The sequence below is a fragment of the Plecotus auritus genome (genome assembly GCF_963455305.1).
Source record: "Plecotus auritus genome assembly, chromosome: 2".
Lineage (NCBI taxonomy): Eukaryota > Metazoa > Chordata > Mammalia > Chiroptera > Vespertilionidae > Plecotus > Plecotus auritus.
This window is the reverse complement of record NC_137771.1, coordinates 229,233,088-229,250,142: the sequence shown is the minus strand read 5'-3', so window position 1 is coordinate 229,250,142 and position 17,055 is coordinate 229,233,088. Positions and strand designations below refer to the sequence as shown.

Here is a 17,055-nt window from a genome sequence, read left to right as displayed (position 1 = left end):
CCGTAACGTCATGACCGCTCAGGAGGGGACTGCGTGCGCGGTGAGACAAGCCACGGAGGGTGCAGGCCCAGAGAGAAGGGGGCGTGCCAGCCGCGGTGCGCCAGCCATCCCGCCTCTGTGCGTGAGCTGCACAGGAAACACCTTTCTGACCGCTCATTGGCTAAGCTCCCTGTGTGCCGCCACTCGCGGTGTTCTCGGTAACCTGGGTAATGAGAATCCAAGAAGGTGACCGAGGCTTTTCCCACCTCACTCCTCGAGGAAATACGAAGGATATGGCTAAGAAACGTCATATCCTGCCCTAGCCGGTTTGGCTCAGTGGATAGAGCCTCGGCCTGCCGACCGCAGGGTCCGGGTTCGATTCTGGTCAAGGGCATGTACCTAGGTTACAGGCTCCTCCCTGGCCAGGTCAGGGCTCATGCAGGAGGCAACCGATCGAAGTGTCCCTCTCACACTGATGTTTCTCTCTGTCTTTCCCTCTTTCTTCCACGCTCTCTAAAAATCAATGGGAAAATGTCCTCAGGTGAGGATTAAAAAAAGAAAGAAATGTCATATCCTATGAAAGAGACATCTCGAAAATGCCTAAAGTTTATCATTTTTTCGTGGTGAAGGGACTGGACTCCGTGTTGATGCAAACACCTTGGCGGCTGCGGCGGCCGGCAGTGGCAGCAGCAGCGGGGTGATGAGGGCGGCACCCCCTGATCAGCCTGGTCGCCTCCTGCAGAGGGAGGCCAGACCGCAGGTTAGGGAGGCCTAAGCCGTCAGTAGGACATCCCCTGCGGGCTCCCGGACTGTGAGAGGGGGCAGGCTGGGCTGAGGGACCCCCCCCCACCCGCCCTCAACAGTGCACAAATTTTCATGCACCGGACCTCTGGTTTTTTATAAAAAGCTCCTCCCAGCTCAGCTCTCCCTGGAGGACCGTATTCTTTAGGGGCAAGAGAAAGGCACCCAAACCTTCCCCTGTGCTCTGCCCGCTGATGGCTCCTAAGGACCCAAAAAGGCACAATTCTCCCAGACGCTTTCCAATCATTTTATTGTTTGACCGACGGGCATTTACAACGTTCCATTCATAGACCTAAAAACATAAAAATAGACCTTCTTTCTCCGCTTATAAAAGAAATATATAAGAACTTTGGACATGGACACGTCATGACCTATGTACACGCGACGCGGCGCCCCTGCGCGCACCCCTCCCCTGCTTTCCTTCCGCGGACCCGCTGCCCGGGGGGCCCCGAAGCGGCTGCCAGCGGCCTGGGCTCCCGCTTCCGTCCCACCACCCACTGGAGACGCGAGGGGCACAGCAACCGCTCTCAAGCGTCCTCAGAACATCAGGAGACAGAGCAGGAAGTCAAGAGGGTCAGAAGGGTCCGAAGACCACGCGGAAAGCCGAGGCGGCGGCGGGCAGGAGGGCAGAAGCAAGCGGGCACCGAGCGAGCGCGCGGGTTCGAGCTCCCTGCGTCGGCAAATAGAAAGTCACACGGATCTGTATAAAATATAACCCTACAGCTACTATAAAAGGCAGGCCTTTAAAGTACCTACTGATGTGTCAAACACCAAATAGATATTTCCCCCCCCAAAAAAGAAAGTTTTTATATTATTTAAACCCTTCTTAGGAAGTGGACATTGTGAAATGGGGGTGGGGGGTGGGAAAAAGCTATAAACCTTTTCTTTAAAAAAAAAAAAAAAAAAATCCAAAGTGCTTTCACTTGGTTCTGTTCTCCCTACTTGGAAATGGGCCTAGAGGGCTGGTTTTGAGCGAGTTTACCCTGTTTGGCTGGCAGGAAGGACGCGTTCCCCAGACATGGTTGGTGACAAGGTTTGGCTACGGGGGGTCAGGGAAGGGCGGGCAATCTTAGGGATGAGGATGTACATTTGATGGACAACCCATGATCACCATGGCAACCCCGCGAGGTGTCGCCCCTCCTCCTCCCCCCCCCCCTGCAAGCAGACACACAGGCTGCCCCTTGGGGTGTCCTGTGTAACTCAACCAGGCGCCCCTCTCAAGCAGGGGCCCGAGCAAACACGCACACAAGCCCTCCTGGGCGGGAGCACCCCGCCCCCCTCGCTCTCCCGATAAAAGGCAAACCGCCCCCCCCTTTCACTCAGCGTTACGCTCCTGTGTGTGCCCTGCCTCGCAGGCAAAATACAAAAAAATAGCATCTTTATTTCTTCAAGTGATACGTGTGGCTCTTTCACAGAGTTTGGCGTCTTTGTAATGAATTCTATGCAAAACTAGACCTTCCCGACGCTGGCTCGGCCGAGACCAGCCACAGACCCCCCCGGAAGAGAAAATGGCTCATCAGGACACACCCTGGGTCCCCCCGTCACAGCAGGGGGTGCGGCTGCGCGCTGGGGCGTCCTGCTCCGTTTGCCCAGGAGGCGGCGCTGTGGCCGCTCGGCTGCAGATGGGTGCTCCCGGTCCCGCCACCCCTCACCCACCGGCCCGCCGCCCCGGTCTCATATTCTCCCGCCCGATGCGCCCTCAGTGGGAGCCCTCAGCGTGGTCGCAAGGAGGACCCGCGCTCATTGGAGGTGAGCAATGCCGTCGGGTGTCAGGGCGACCCGGGGTGACCCCGGGGTGACCCGGGGTCGCACGGCTCTGCGCACAGTCAGCCGCCAGCGCTGTGTGCCAGAGCCGCCCTGGGGGGCATCCCCGTCCTGGGGGGCATCCCCGCCCTGGGGGGCAGCCCCGTCCTGGGGGACATCCCCGTCCTGGGGGTCCGGGAGGACGCGGGCGGGTGGGCGGGGCGGGGACAGGTATCTACACGCGCTCCGGAGCCGGGTCAGATCTCCGTGTTCAGGGTCCCGGATGCGGCCAGGTCCTCCCGCCGGACCCAGACGACCTCCGGGCCCGCGGGCTCGGGGCCTCCGCCGGGGCCCGCCAGCGCCGCCTGCTTCCTGAGCTGCGCCATGCGCGACGCGTGGCTGTCCAGGCCCCCGCGGCCTCGGTCCCGCGGGCCCAGGGAGGCCGCCTGCAGCCGCCCCGCCAGGTCCGCCTCCGCGTCCGCGTCCTCGGCGCCGCGCACGGCCACGGCCACGGCCTCGGCCTCGCAGAACGCGTCGTCGTCGCTGAGGATGTCCGTCTCCTTGAGGTCCTCCTGCTCCTCGTACCGCGCCAGGTCGAACTGCTCCTCCACCCACCGGTCCGTGTCCCCCGCGCCGGGCGGCTCCCGCTCGGGGCTGCTGGCGGACACGGCGTCCGAGTCGATGGTGAACCTGTTTCGGGCCAGGCGCCGCCTCCTCCTGCCCAGAGACTTGCTGGGCGCGGACACTGCGCGGACACACAAAGACACAGACAGACGGCGCTTTACGCGGGGAGGCCCGGGCGGCGGGACCGGGGCCTGCGGTCCAGGCGGCCCCGTGCATCCAGGGGCCTGTGCCTCACACGGAGGCCGGGGCTGGGAGGGCGGGGACACAGCGGGACACGGGGTCCAGGTATGGGGAGCGGGCCACCCCTCTCCCTGTGCACCCGGCAGGCAGGGGACGCAGGTGCCCGCTGCGCTCACAGACCACGGATCTCGGACTGGTCAGCGCTCAGCCCTGACCACGGTCCCGAGGCACCGGGCTCGAGGGTTGCGGGGCTGGTCCCCGTTATCTGGCTTTCTGGGGAGCTCGGTACCGCTCCGGGGACCCGCAGTTGGGTTGCCTCCCTCGCGCAGAACCAGCGGGGAGGGGACCCAGAGCGAGTGCGGGGAGCGCCCTGCCTCTGAGGAGCCGTGTGCGCTGCGCGGCTAAGGAGACGAGCCTCGGTCCCTCCGGACCATGTCCCACGTCAGCCATTTCCCGTTTGCAACGCCATTAAAACACCAGGGCCCGATGCGGCAGGAAATAGAGGCCCCCGGGCAGGGGCTGGGCAGAGCGCTACACAGTGACACCCTTAAGACACGTCTCTGAGCTCAGCCTGCACCCACCCTCCTCTAGGGACCATTCCAACAAGCAAACAGAAGACGCCACCCAACCAGTCAAGCCAACACACAACCCCACCTGTCACTCTCACACACACACACACACACAGAGACGCGGACATGAGGACGCTGCCGCCCCCTCCTGGCGAGACGTGGCTGCTGCACCAGCAACGCCCAGGTGATGGCTGTGCTTCCCGCATCCTGCCCACGTGGTCCGAGGAGGGGAATGGAAACCAGTTCCAGGAAAATGGAAAAAAAAGAAAAAAGCTGCCTCTCCACCGGGAGCAGCAGCAGTTCCGCTCCGTGGTGCCCACAGCACCGCGTGCCCCGGTCTCTCCACCCGCCACTGGAAAGGCCCCCCCTCAAGACTGGGCGACGAGACGCTGTCCGTGATCACGTGCCGAGTGTGTAGGGACCTGGGGTGCCAATGTCTGAATGTCAGAAATGTGTCAAAAACACGACGAGTCGATGGGGGATGGACGGAAAGTCGTGCGATCATGGAAATAGAGAGAAATGCAAACTACGGATGGGGAGCCTGAATGTGCACAGTTCTCCCAGCTGTCCTGTGTCTGGAAGTTTCACGAGGACGTACTGGGAAGAACGGAAATGTCTAACCGGGGGACTGGCCCACACACGGGGCTTCAGCCTACCCTTAGCGCTGTGAGCGCTGAGGCAGCGGACGGCTCGCTGTCCCACTCCGGACCGAGGGGGGAGGAGCCACCTGGGCTGTCCGGACTTGCCTAACTGAGCGTGAGTCTCTCTCCTTAACTAGGACACGTGACCACCCAGCTGCCCAGGGGGGCTGGGGAGGCCCAGGCTGGGGAGGGCCAGGCTGGGGAGGCCCAGGGGGGCTGGGGAGGCCCAGGGGGGCTGGGGAGGCCCAGGAGGCTGGGGAAGGAGGAGGGCTGGGGAGGCCCAGGGGGGGCTGGGGAGGCCCTGGGGGGGCTGGGGAGGGGGGGGGGCTGGGGAGGCGCTCAGGCTGGTATTTCCTGTGGTCATGGTTAATTCTGACCAGCGTGCTGTGCTGGCCACTCACGCGCCTTTTCTACATCCTTAACGTGAGCACCCTGACGACAGCCAGGAGCTTCACACTCAGGTAGGGCGCTCTTCAGCCACAGGCGAGCCCTCCCGTCGGCCCACGCCGCGGCTCTGACACCGGCCTCTCTGGGAGCCGAGGAGCACGGGGTAGGGCGTGGGCTGGTTCTGTTTTCCTTCCACGGGGATCTCACAGGCGCACGCGTGTCCTAGACTCAAAGTGTTTACCTGCCAAGGGAACTGAGGCTCGGGGTCGGACAGCTGAGGCGGTCGGGCGCTTATCTCATCCTAACCGAACGCGCCCTGGCAGGAGGAAAAGCTCTCCACCGAGGGCCAGCGAGGCTTTCCGCAGGGACCGTGGGAAACTGGACATGGGGGTGCGCACGACGCTGAGGGCCACGGGGCCCGGCAGGGCGCCTGGCACGCCCCACAACGGGTAGAGACAGAGTCGAGGCGACCGCCTGCCATCAGCTAAGTGAAGGGTGGACAGGAGGTGAGGTCTGCGTGCAGCCCGCGGGCTCCGTCACGAGCGCCCTCACCGCTCACAGCCTGGGGCCACGTCACCACACGGGACGGCAGGGGAGCGGGACAGCGGTGACACCTTCCGGACACGCACAGGGGAAGCCTCGCTTACTGGGCGCCTCTTAGGAAAGGGGCGATCCAGTGTGAACACCCCGATGTGAGGGAAACACCCTCCTACCTAGAGCCACTCCGCCTGCCCCTCGCAGGGGCCCTATCGCCCCGTGGCGCACACTCCAGCCCTGAATTCAGGAGCCTGTGCTCGGGGCCCTTTAACCCTACATCCCCCTCTCCAGCAGCAGCAGCAGCAGCTGAGGGCGCCCCGCATCGCATCGGCACCCGAGCCAAGGACACAGCTGCTGGCACAGGCAGGGGCGCGAGGCGGGCAGGGCACCCGGCTCCGCACGTGGGGCCGCCTCGCTGCACGCGGGTCACCAAGCCGCCACGTTCCCAGGAGGGCGGCCGAGCCGTGCGGAGCCGGACACTCCCGCGCGACCAAGCTGGCGGCCATGCAAAGCAGGGAGCGGGAGAGGGCACGCAGCTCCGGGCCGGCGGGGGACGAGGGCTGGGCGGCCGGGCGGGGGGGGGGGGAGCCCGAGGGGGCAAGAGGAGCGAGCACAGCACTGTCCCCAGGGAGCCTGGGCGGGGCGAGGCGAGGCCTCACACGGGAAACCGCGGTGCCAGCCCCACGGCCACGGCTACGTCTCGCCCACGAGGACGGCGGCTCCCTCGGCTCTGCAGTGGCGCGGGGGTGACGGGGCCCCGGCGGCGGGCATGCCCACAGTACCTGCCCTGCTCATGGCCGGCCGGGCCCCCTTCAGCGCGCACAGCCGTTTGCCTCCGAAGGGGACGTACTGCTGCGACGAGGGCAGGCTCTCGGCCTTGAGGAGCTGCCGCCGGTGCTTGTCACGGAGGATCGAGTGCACGGCCTTCAGGAAGTCCTTGCGGCTCTTGGGGGAGCTGTGGGAAGGCCACGCGTGTCAGGGAGACAGTCCCCCGCACACGGCGACTGCGAGCGTTAACAGGAGCCGCCAAACAAAACCATGAGGACCGGGGTTAAAGGAGGCCTCCCCCGGTCTCCAGGCCCAGCCCAGCTGTTTGCATGGCTGGGGATGGGGCTCACCGCCCCCATCTGAGCAGCACAGCCACACCCACTCCGCCCTCTGACCTGCATAGCCACACCCACTCCGCCCTCTGACCTGCATAGCCACACCCACATCCCGCCCCCATCTGAGCAGCACAGCCACACCCATGTCCCGCCCCTGAGCAGCACAGCCACACCCACTCCGCCCTCTGACCTGCATAGCCACACCCATGCCCCGCCCCCTGAGCAGCACAGCCACACCCACTCTGCCCTCTGACCTGCATAGCCACACCCATGCCCCGCCCCTGAGCAGCACAGCCACACCCACTCCGCCCTCTGACCCGCATAGCCACACCCACATCCCGCCCCCATCTGAGCAGCACAGCCACACCCACTCCGCCCTCTGACCTGCGTAGTCCCGCCCCCTGAGCAGCACAGCCACACCCACATCCCACCTCCTGAGCAGCACAGCCACACCCACACCCCACCCCCTGAGCAGCACAGCCACACCCACGCCCCACCCCCTGAGCAGCACAGCCACACCCACGCCCCACCCCCTGAGCAGCACAGCCACACCGATGCCCCACCCCCTGAGCAGCACAGCCACACCTACTCCGCCCTCTGGTCTGCACAGCCACACCCACTCCGCCCTCTGACCTGCATAGCCACACCCATGCCCCACCCCCTGATCTGCATAGCCACGCCCCCTGCACAGTGATGCCACGCCCACACACCCGCCCTCGGAGCACAGGGCTCACCTGCAGCACAGGTGAAACACCCGCTCCGGCCTCCCTTCTGACTCCGACTTGACGTGGACGATCTCGCAGGCGGTGTTGGCGTCCGCATCTGGAGGATTAAACGGGCGGGTGAGAGCGTGTTCCCAGGGGCTGGTGGGCACCTTCATCAACACCTTCCAGCTCGGAGAGCGACGGCGCGGAGCAGCCGGGACAAAGGGCTCACCCCGTCCGTGCCCAGAGCCTGAGCCGGCCCAGGGAGGGCTGAGCAGGAGGCACCGGGAACACGTGCAGCCGCGACCCCCCTACACGGCGGGAAGGGCAGCGGGTCCATCTCACCGGCTGAGAGCCGGCTTCTGGCTGCAGCATGTCTGGCTGAACCATTTCAATGAAGGGACTGGTTGTCTGGCGTCAGCAGGACAAGACTAAGCCTGGATTCCATTAAGATCTCACCAGGCTCGCTCTCTGAGGGGGCGGGGGGGCTCTCTGGGGGGGGGGGTCCCGCTCGGGGGCAGGCCGCGTGCCCTGGACAGGCAGCGGGTCCTGGGGATGCACGAGGCTCCTTTTTCTCGGGCCCTCACGGTGCCCGCTCCACTTGAGGCCAACAGTGTGCCGAGAAGGTGGGGAGCAGTTATATTTTAAGGTCATTTCTAAGCCGTGTAACACCACATTCTTTTGTTTATTATTGTATAAGCCTGCAATGCTGTATCACTTGACGTCACCGATAAAGTGTTAGTGGGGGAACCGTTCATGACCAACGCCGAGACTGCACCAGGGCCTTCTCCGTGGCTCAGGACCCAGTCACAAGCCCTTTCGGGGCAGCGTCTTTAGCCCCAACCCGGACGCGTTCGCAGGTTTCCTGGGTTCCCCCAAACTAGACCAAGATCCAGACTTCCCACGTTCTCATTCTCAAACCCACTGGCAGGTATTTCACGGCGAGGGGCACGTGGCTGGCCTTCCTAGCGCCATCAAATAAAAACAGCTTTGCCTGGTGTGGCTCCGTGGCTGAGAGAAAACCCCTGCACCAAAGTCCTGGGTTCGATCCCAGTCGGGGACGTGCAGGAGCAGGCAGCTGATGTTTCTCTCTCCCTCTGCCTCCTCCCTCTCTGAAATCAATTAAATCATTAAAAATTAAAAAAAAAAAAAAGCTTTTATCTTGATGGTTTCAAACTTGATGGAAAGAGAAGAAGAGGGTGAGAATGGAATGTCCGATCACAAAAACGGCTTTGTCTTCCGAAGGCAGCCTGGATGTATTTGGTTCTCAGTGACAGCAAATCCCTGGCCGAGAAGCCTGCCGTCGGCCGTGACCACAGGCCTTCCATTCATCCCGGCACAAGGACACAATCAGGTAATTCACAACCTCGGCTGACGCGTAAGACAGCGCCAGGATCGGGTGCCCCGTTGCGGCGGCCTGCAGACCTACTGCCTACAGGCTCCTGCAAATTCAGGCATAAGTCAGCTCTACAATCTAATGGTACCAAGGCCCGAGGGTGACACCTGTGGGCTGGAAGGCTCCAGAGAACCTTCTAAGGCAAACTCATCCCGAACACCGGTGCCCGACACGGGGTGAGCGTGCGTGTTCCCACAGCCCGCGCACAGCTGCCGGGAAGGGACCTGCCTCCAGCGCAGCTTGGGGGAGTCACTGAGGTTCACCAACCATCGGACGAGGGGCTGGAGTATGAGGATCGGAGCCATTTCACGGCTCACGGACGTGACAACAGGTACAAACAGGGAGAGGGCGAGGGCCACCCATCGGACGCTGAGAACTCTGCGCTCACGTCAGACGCCTGACAGGAACCCTGGTCCCCGCGCACCTGCCGAGGCCACTCCCCAGCCTCTCTTTACTGTTGGGGTAACCTGAGAGCTTCCGCCCGACCCCCAAGGTGCCCCCCCCCCCGAGGATGGGCCCAGGAGAGCCATGGCCTCAGGTGATGCCCGGGGGGCCCGAGGCAGAGCCGAGCTGGCGGCGCCGCTGCCATCACCGCAGGCGGGAGGCGTTGCTAAGTGAGCGCATTCGCTGGTCCCGACACAGCCCTCACCGCTGCCTGGACCGCAGAAAGGACCGGCTCAAAGCCGTCACACCAACACCAAGGGAGAGTGTGTGTGTGTGTGTGTGTGTGTGTGTGCATGTGCGTGTGCTCCAAAGCCTTCACACCAACACCAAGGGAGCGTGTGCGTGTGCATGCGTGTGTGCTCCAAAGCCGTCACACCAACACCAAGGGAGCGTGTGTGTGCGTGTGCGTGTGCTCCAAAGCCGTCACACCAACACCAAGGGAGCATGTGTGTGCGTGTGCGTCAAAGCCGTCACTCCAACACCAAGGAAGCGTGTGCATGTGCGTGTGCTCCAAAGCCTTCACACCAACACCAAGGGAGCATGTGTGTGTGTGTGCGTCAAAGCCGTCACACCAACACCAAGGGAGCGTGTGTGTGCGCGTGTGCATGTGCGTGTGCTCCAAAGCCTTCACACCAACACCAAGGGAGCATGTGTGTGCGTGTGCGTCAAAGCCGTCACTCCAACACCAAGGGAGCGTGTGCGTGTGCATGTGCTCCAAAGCCATCACACCAACACCAAGGGAGCGTGTGTGTGCGTGTGCGTGTGCGTCAAAGCCGTCACACCAACACCAAGGGAGTGTGTGCGTGTGCGTGTGCGTGTGTGTCAAAGCCGTCACACCAACACCAAGGGAGCGTGTGTGTGCGTGTGCGTGTGCGTCAAAGCCATCACACCAACACCAAGGGAGCGTGTGTGTGCGTGTGTGTGTGCGTCAAAGCCGTCACACCAACACCAAGGGAGAGTGTGTGCGCACGCGTTCGTGTGTGTGCGTGCATATGTGTGCGTGAATGGTGTGTGCGCACACGTGTGTGTGGTGTGTGCACATGTGTGGTGTGTGTGCCTGTGTGTGGTGTGCACATGTGCGCGTGTCTGGTGCGTGTGTGTGTGTGATGTGTGTGTGTGGTGTGTGTGTGAGTGTGTTTTGTGTGCGTGTGGTGTGTGTGGAATGTGTGGGGTGTGTGCTGTGTGGTGTGCGTGGGTGTGTGGTGTGTGGGGTGTGTGCTGTGTGTGTGGTGTGGTGTGTGTGCGTGTGCGTGTGTGTGGGGGGGGTGGGGTGTGGTGTGTGTGTGTGCGTGTGTGTGTCGGGGGAAATATATTCCATGGCCTTTATTTTCCATTTTTTGTTTCTCTCTCTCTCTCCCCCCCTCCGAACCCCGTGGCCTTTCTGTGCTTTGGGGTCTTCGGGGTCTCGGTTAAAAGGCACGTGAGGGCCGAAACCGGTTTAGCTCAGTGGGTAGAGCGTCGGCCTGCGGACTGAAGGGTCCCGGGTTCAATTCCGGTCAAGGGCATGTACCTTGGTTGCGGGCACATCCCCAGTGGGAGGCGTGCAGGAGGCAGCTGGTCGATGTTTCTCTCTCATCAATGTTTCTAACTCTCTGTCCCTCTCCCTTCCTCTCTGTAAAATGTCAATAAAATATATTTTTTTTTTAAAAAAAGGCACGTGAGGTATTTCCGTGGACGGACTGCTCCTGGGTCAGAGCTCCTCAGGTGGGAGTCCGTGACACTAACCCAAGCAAAGGCGGCGGGACCCCGTGGACCCACCCTGGAGGCCCTGCACCCACTCACTCGGGTCCCTCAGTCCCTCACGCGCCGCTGGTGAGGGCGGTACATGAGAGGCTGTGGAGAGACGGGAGGGAGTCGGTGCTGCACGCACAGAAGAGAGAAGACGGACGGTGGTGGGACGGGGAGGGAGAGTCGGTGATGCACGCACAGGAGAGAGAAGACGGACGGTGGTGAGACGGGGAGGGAGAGTCGGTGATGCACGCACAGAAGAGAGAAGACGGACGGTGGTGAGACGGGGAGGGAGAGTCGGTGATGCACGCACAGAAGAGAGAAGACGGACGGTGGTGAGACGGGGCGGGCGCGGGCACCTGGGAGCCGGCGCGTCTGGGCACCAACCTGCACTGGCGACGGCACGGAGCTGCAGCGCCTCCGTGGGGATCATGTGCCGGAACCGGAAGGGGTCCCACTCCTCGTAGATGGAGAGCCTGTGGGATCCGACCTGCAGGAGCGAGGGGCGGGCGCTGAGAACCGGCTCTCCAGCCTGGACCGGACCCCCTTCTCCAGACACCGACCCCACAGCGACCCCACCGCAGAGAGCGAGGGGCCACTGATGTGCACGCTGAGGCTCTAGTAAGTCTGCCCACCACGTCCAGGTGCAAGAGACCAGGACAGAGGAGGAAGGGGACCCCCAGCAAGAACAGAGGGGCAGGGAGACAGGAGGGGGACAGTGTGGGGGACTCGGACCACGGCCGGCGGGCAACGCCCTGAGCCCTTAGCAGCGTTAAATAAAAAGGAAGAGGGGACACAAGCAGATCCCGGGAGGCGCCCGCCAGGCAAAGGGCAGAATCCCGCCCGAGAAGCGGAGGACGGGGAGCCGACCGCCTCGGGGGCACGCGCTCCTTACGAGTCTCCTCTTCTGCTTGGAGCCGTCTTTGTACACAAGGACCACGGCCGTCTTGAAGACTGGAAAGAAGACGCAAGAAGGCGGTTACGGCGGGCGGCGTGGGGTTGCCCGTCAGCTTCCTACTCGCGGTGGCGAACACGACGGTTAGGAGGGCGGCGAGATCCCAAGGCCCCCCGACCCCTTCCGCTCCTCCTCACGTCTGAGAAACTCAAACGCCTGCCGAGTCGAAGCCTCCCAGAGTCGACCAACCGGGACCCACAGATGGGAGGACCCAGCCTGCCCGGCGGAAGCTCTGGGAAACGGGGTATTTTAACGAGGCATCGTTTCCAAAGAAGCTGGCGCCGTATTTGACAGCAACGGACTAGGTGGGCAGCTGGAGGATGCAAACGCCTTTAATAAGCCTATCTAATAAAAGAGTAATATGCAAATTGACTGTCACTCCAACACACAAGATGGCTGCCCCCATGTGGACTCAAGATGGCCACCACAAGATGGCCAGCAGGGGAGGGCAGTTGTGGGCAGTTAGGGGTGACCAGGCCAGCAGAGGAGGGCAGTTGGGGGGGACCTGGCCTGCAGGGAGGGCAGTTGCAGGGGACCAGGCCAGCAAGGGAGGGCAGTTGGGGTGACCAGGTCAGCAGGCGAGGGCAGTTGGGGGGGAACAGGACTGCAGTGGAGGGCGGTTAGGGGTGACCAGGCCGGGAGAGGAGGGAAGTTGGGGGTGACCGGGCCTGCAGGGAAGGGCAGTTGGGGGGGACCAGGCCTGCAAGGGAGGGCAGTTGTGGGCGATCAGGCCTGCAAAGGAGGGCAGTTGTGGGCGATCAGGCCTGCAGGGGAGGGCAGTTAGGGGTGACCAGGCTGGGAGAGGAGGGAAGTTGGGGGTGACTGGGCCTGCAGGGAAGGGCAGTTGGGGGGGACCAGGCCTGCAGGGGAGGACAGTTGGGGGGGGCCAGGCCTTCAGGGGAGGGCAGTTAGGGGGGACCAGGCCAGCAGGGGAGGGCAGTTGGGGGGGACCAGACCTGCAGGGAAGGCATTTGGGGGTGACCAGGCCTGCAGGGAAGGCATTTGGGGGTGACCAGGCCTGCAGGGGAGGGCAGTTAGCGGTGATCAGGCCTGCAGGGGAGCAGTTAGGCATCGATCAGGCTGGCAGGGGAGTGTTTAGGGGGTGATCAGGCTGGCAGGCAGAAGCGGTTAAGGGCAATCAGGCAGAGGCAGGCGAGCGGATGGGAGCCAGCAGCCTGGATTGTGAGAGGGATGTCTGACTGGGATTGGGCCTAAACAGGCGGTCGGACATCCCTCAAGGGGTCCCAGATTGGAGAAGGTGCAGGCTGGGCTGAGGACCCCCCCCCCCATGCACCAATTTCATGCCCTGGGCCTCGGGTAATAATAATAATAATAATAATAATAATAATAATAATGCAGTTGCTAAGGCAACTCACACTTGTGCACATTAGGCTGGTATACTCAGAGTGCTTGTGATCAGGAATCGAGCTAGAAACATCGATGAGACAGAAACATCGATCAGCTGCCTCCTGCACACCTCCCACTGGGGATATGCCCGCAACCAAGGTACATGCCCTTGACCGGAATCGAACCCGGGACCCTTCAGTCCGCAGGCCGACGCTCTAGCCACTGAGCCAAACCGGTCAGGCCTGACTTTATTTTCATAAACGGCACCTTGCGTAGAGATGGTCATATTTTGAAACTTAAGCCAGACCCCCCCCCACCAGCCCTTTTCCCCTCCCGCCCCCCACTCACCGAAGGCGGCCAGCTCCGGCTCCTTCTTCCACTTGCCGAGCGAGGCGGGCGGGTTGGGCCAGGTCACGGTGGTGTGCAGCAGCAGGTCCCCCATGCTCAGGTCGGCCACCTGCGGACCAGACACGTCAGCTCGCGGGCGGAGCCACAGACGCGCCGGCTGTGCCCCGGGGGCGGGGACCACGTCCACTTCATGGAAACACCGTCTCCAAACACGCGTGCGCGCTCTCCCCCTCTCCCCACGTGTCTCCGGAGCCTCGATAACAGAGCGGAAGGAAGGCGCCCATCGGGCTCTAGGATTCTCTAGCAGCAGACCTGCCAAAAGTGGCCTGCAGCTCGGACACCAGCCTGGCTGGTGTGGCTCAGTGGTTGTGGACCCACGAGCCGCGCCGAGGATTCGAAGTGCCCTCGGCGCACAGCGTCCGGCCCGTCCTCCCTGAGGCTTTACACGAAAGCGAGGAGCTACATGCAGAGCCGCGAGCCCGTCTCCTCTCCATCCGGCCGGCGAGATCGGCCGCCGGTTACCCTCCCCCTGCCCCTCGGGGGACCGGGAGACGGCTCGGAGCTCGCAGGCCGTTTCCTGCCGGAGCCCCTGCCTGCCCCCACCCGCTGGCCCCGAGGAGTGTCTGTCCTCTTCGTCGGGGCTGAGCGTCGTCACGCTGGTCTTTGGCATCTTGGGCAGCCTCGTGGGCGGGTCTCTGCGCTCCCGACACCGATGGAGACCCCCCTCGGATCACAGGGACCCTTCCGTCTCCCACACGTTGCTTTTCACAAAACCTCGGCACGCGGGGCTCCTGCGAACGGCACCGTGTCTCCTGGGTCCTCGCCGGGAAGATTTCTCACCCGATCGTCAGAACTCCACCAGAGCCCCGCTTCCTCCTGTGACCTCCGACCCCGAATCATACTCATCTTTTCCCAAATTCTCTGCAACCCACCATCCATGTCACCTTCCAGTCTTCCGTATGAATGGCCCTTTGCTCTCAGGGTCGTTAAAATCCAGAAATTCATCTGGCATATGATGAAAAACGTAACAAAATATAATAAAAAAATCTTTTTTTCCCTAAACCCAATAAAATCTACTGCTGTCAAAATGAAATCATCAGCAACGCAGAGCAGGGAAAAGTCGTCGGATCGAACATGTCGGCAGAAGCGTTTGTGACATGGTGGGGGGAGAGGCAGGTGGGTGCAAACCCCCAGCGGCAGGAATTCGGGGAATCACGGCTCATCCACACGGAAATATCACAGTAACTTAGACGATTCTCGGGGGTCGTTTAGACAGAAGAACATGAACGTTCGTTCAACATAAACCATCACCGTGCAAAACCCCTTTCAAACGTCACTGGTCAAGGGTGCACGCTGACGGGTTTCCACCTAAATAAACGCCGAGCGTGGCGGACATGCTGTTCTTCTCGCCTTTCTGTGTGTCTTGCCTTTTCCTTCAACGAGCGGACGTCTTTCTCGAGCTGAAGTTTCACACGACGCGGGGACGAACCCAGAGCAGCGAGCTCGCCGCTCCTGCGCCCGGTGGACGAGGTCATCTGCCGAGTACACCGAGGCAGTTCCCACGCTCTCCGGCTAACACCACGTGGAAAGCCGTGTGCGTCCCCGTGGAGAGTAGGTATCGAAGCCGGCACACGCTGGGGCCCCAGACGTCCCCCCGCGGGGCCTTCCCTCCACGGCGTGTCAGGGGCAGGGGCGGGAGGAGAGTCCTGTCCAGGCTGGTGGTGGCCTCACTGACCTCCTCCCACGGAAAAAACCTGCGTGTCCCATCCACAAACCTCCGCCACAGGCCTTCACTCCACACCTACACCACGTGTGTGACTTTCAATGCACCGTCACCCACCTGCCTCTCCCCACATCCATGACCGTCACCCACCTGCCTCTCCCCACATCCATGACCGTCACCCACCTGCCTCTCCCCCCACATCCATGACTCTCACCCACCTGCCTCTCCCCCACATCCATGACCGTCACCCACCTGCCTCTCCCCCCACATCCATGACCGTCACCCACCTGCCTCTCCCTCACATCCATGACTCTCACACACCTGCCTCTCCCTCACACCCATGACCATCACCCACCTGCCTCTCCCCCCACATCCATGACTCTCATACACCTGCCTCTCCCTCACAGCACACGAGTAAATTCCTTCATGTGTGTTCGCTTCTACACGCACATGAAATGTCCTGACTTTACCTCTTTCTGATACTGACCCGTCAGACGTCCCCACCTTGCCTCAGGAGGACATGATGCTGGAGGATAACCCTACCCCTCGAGGAGGAGGAGGAGGAGGAGGAGGAGGAGGAGGCTCTGCGTGGACTAACCAGGGCCCTGCCCCCTGCTCTCAGCCCCCAATCACCCCCATGAGGCAGGAGGTAAAGCCCAGGAGACTGGCTGGGGGTGACTGGGGGGAGAGGCACGGCGCACAGTGGGACTGCCACATCCCCTGCCTCCATCAGCCGCTCTCAGCGAGGCAGGCACAGCCCAGGGTCCCCCAGCCCCTCCAGGTGTGTCTGTCCCTGCCCCTTGCTCCCCGCAGGTGTGCAATCCCTTGGACATGGTGTCAGCTCATCGCTCCACAGCTCCTCGCCGAGCACCTGCCCCGAGCAGTCAGCTCTAACCCCGAGCAGGCAGCTGCCCCGGTGCTTCTAGAACGAGCCAGGCTGCCAGGGCGCAGTCCCCCCCACCCACACCGCAGGCCCGAGTCCGCGCGGAACCCACACGCGCCCTTCCTGAGACACCATCGGCTGCGGGAGAAACCACACTGCAGGCGGGGACGGGGGGCAGAGTCCACCCGAAACCCCAATCCCGCCACGGCTATTTCACGCCAACGGCCCTGGGCGGGGACGGGTGGCCCCGAGCGGGTCCTTACCTCCTTCTTCTCGCCCGTCTGCTCCGCGATCAGCTGGTCAAACACGGCCCCGAACTCCTCGTGGATCTTCTGCATCTCGTTGATGTGACTGGCCACCTTGTTCATGGTCTTGATGGCCACTGGGGGGACAGGGCGGCGATGAAGAGGCCGCACGGAGGTGGGGGCTGGGAGCGGGCCGGACACGGGTGGGACGGGGACAGGGTGGAGGGAGGATTTCCTTGCAGATGTTGGGGGAGGTGTGTGCGTAGGGTTTTGTGGGCGGGATTGCGGGTGGGGCTCACTGGGCCTTGGGGGAGGTGTGTGCGTAGGGTTTTGTGGGCGGGATTGCGGGTGGGGCTCACTGGGCCTTGGGGGAGGTGTGTGCGTAGGGCTTTGTGGGCGGGATTGTGGGTGGGGCTCACTGGGCCTTGGGGGAGGTGTGTGCTAGGGTTTAGTGGGCGGGATTGTGGGTGGGGCTCACTGGGCCATGGGGGGGGGTAATAGGTGGGATCGTGGGCTATGGGTGGGTCATGGGTGGGGTTTCTGGTTGTGGGCGTGGCTGTGGGCAGGGGTCGCCAGCTGTGGGCAGGCTGTGGGCGGGGCACTAGCCATGGGTGGGGCTGTGGTAGGGACGCCAGCTGTGGGCGGGGCTGTGGGCGGGGGCGGGGCTACGGGTGGGGTCACCAGCTGTGCGTGGGGCACTGGCAGTGGGTGGGGCGCT

The 17,055-nt window shown here is 62.8% G+C and overlaps 1 protein-coding gene across 1 annotated transcript in view; it reads right to left on the bottom strand.

Moving 5' to 3' along the window:
• Nucleotides 1-1,011: 1,011 nt before the first annotated feature.
• TIAM1 (TIAM Rac1 associated GEF 1) overlaps nucleotides 1,012-17,055 on the bottom strand; it is a 219,849-nt gene continuing 203,805 nt past the window's right edge. Inside the window, 7 exon segments of the mRNA XM_080654731.1 lie at nucleotides 1,012-3,268; nucleotides 6,244-6,416; nucleotides 7,299-7,386; nucleotides 11,224-11,326; nucleotides 11,732-11,790; nucleotides 13,487-13,595; nucleotides 16,356-16,474. Coding sequence (XP_080510857.1) covers nucleotides 2,781-3,268; nucleotides 6,244-6,416; nucleotides 7,299-7,386; nucleotides 11,224-11,326; nucleotides 11,732-11,790; nucleotides 13,487-13,595; nucleotides 16,356-16,474 — 1,139 coding nt within the window. The 3' untranslated portion in view covers nucleotides 1,012-2,780.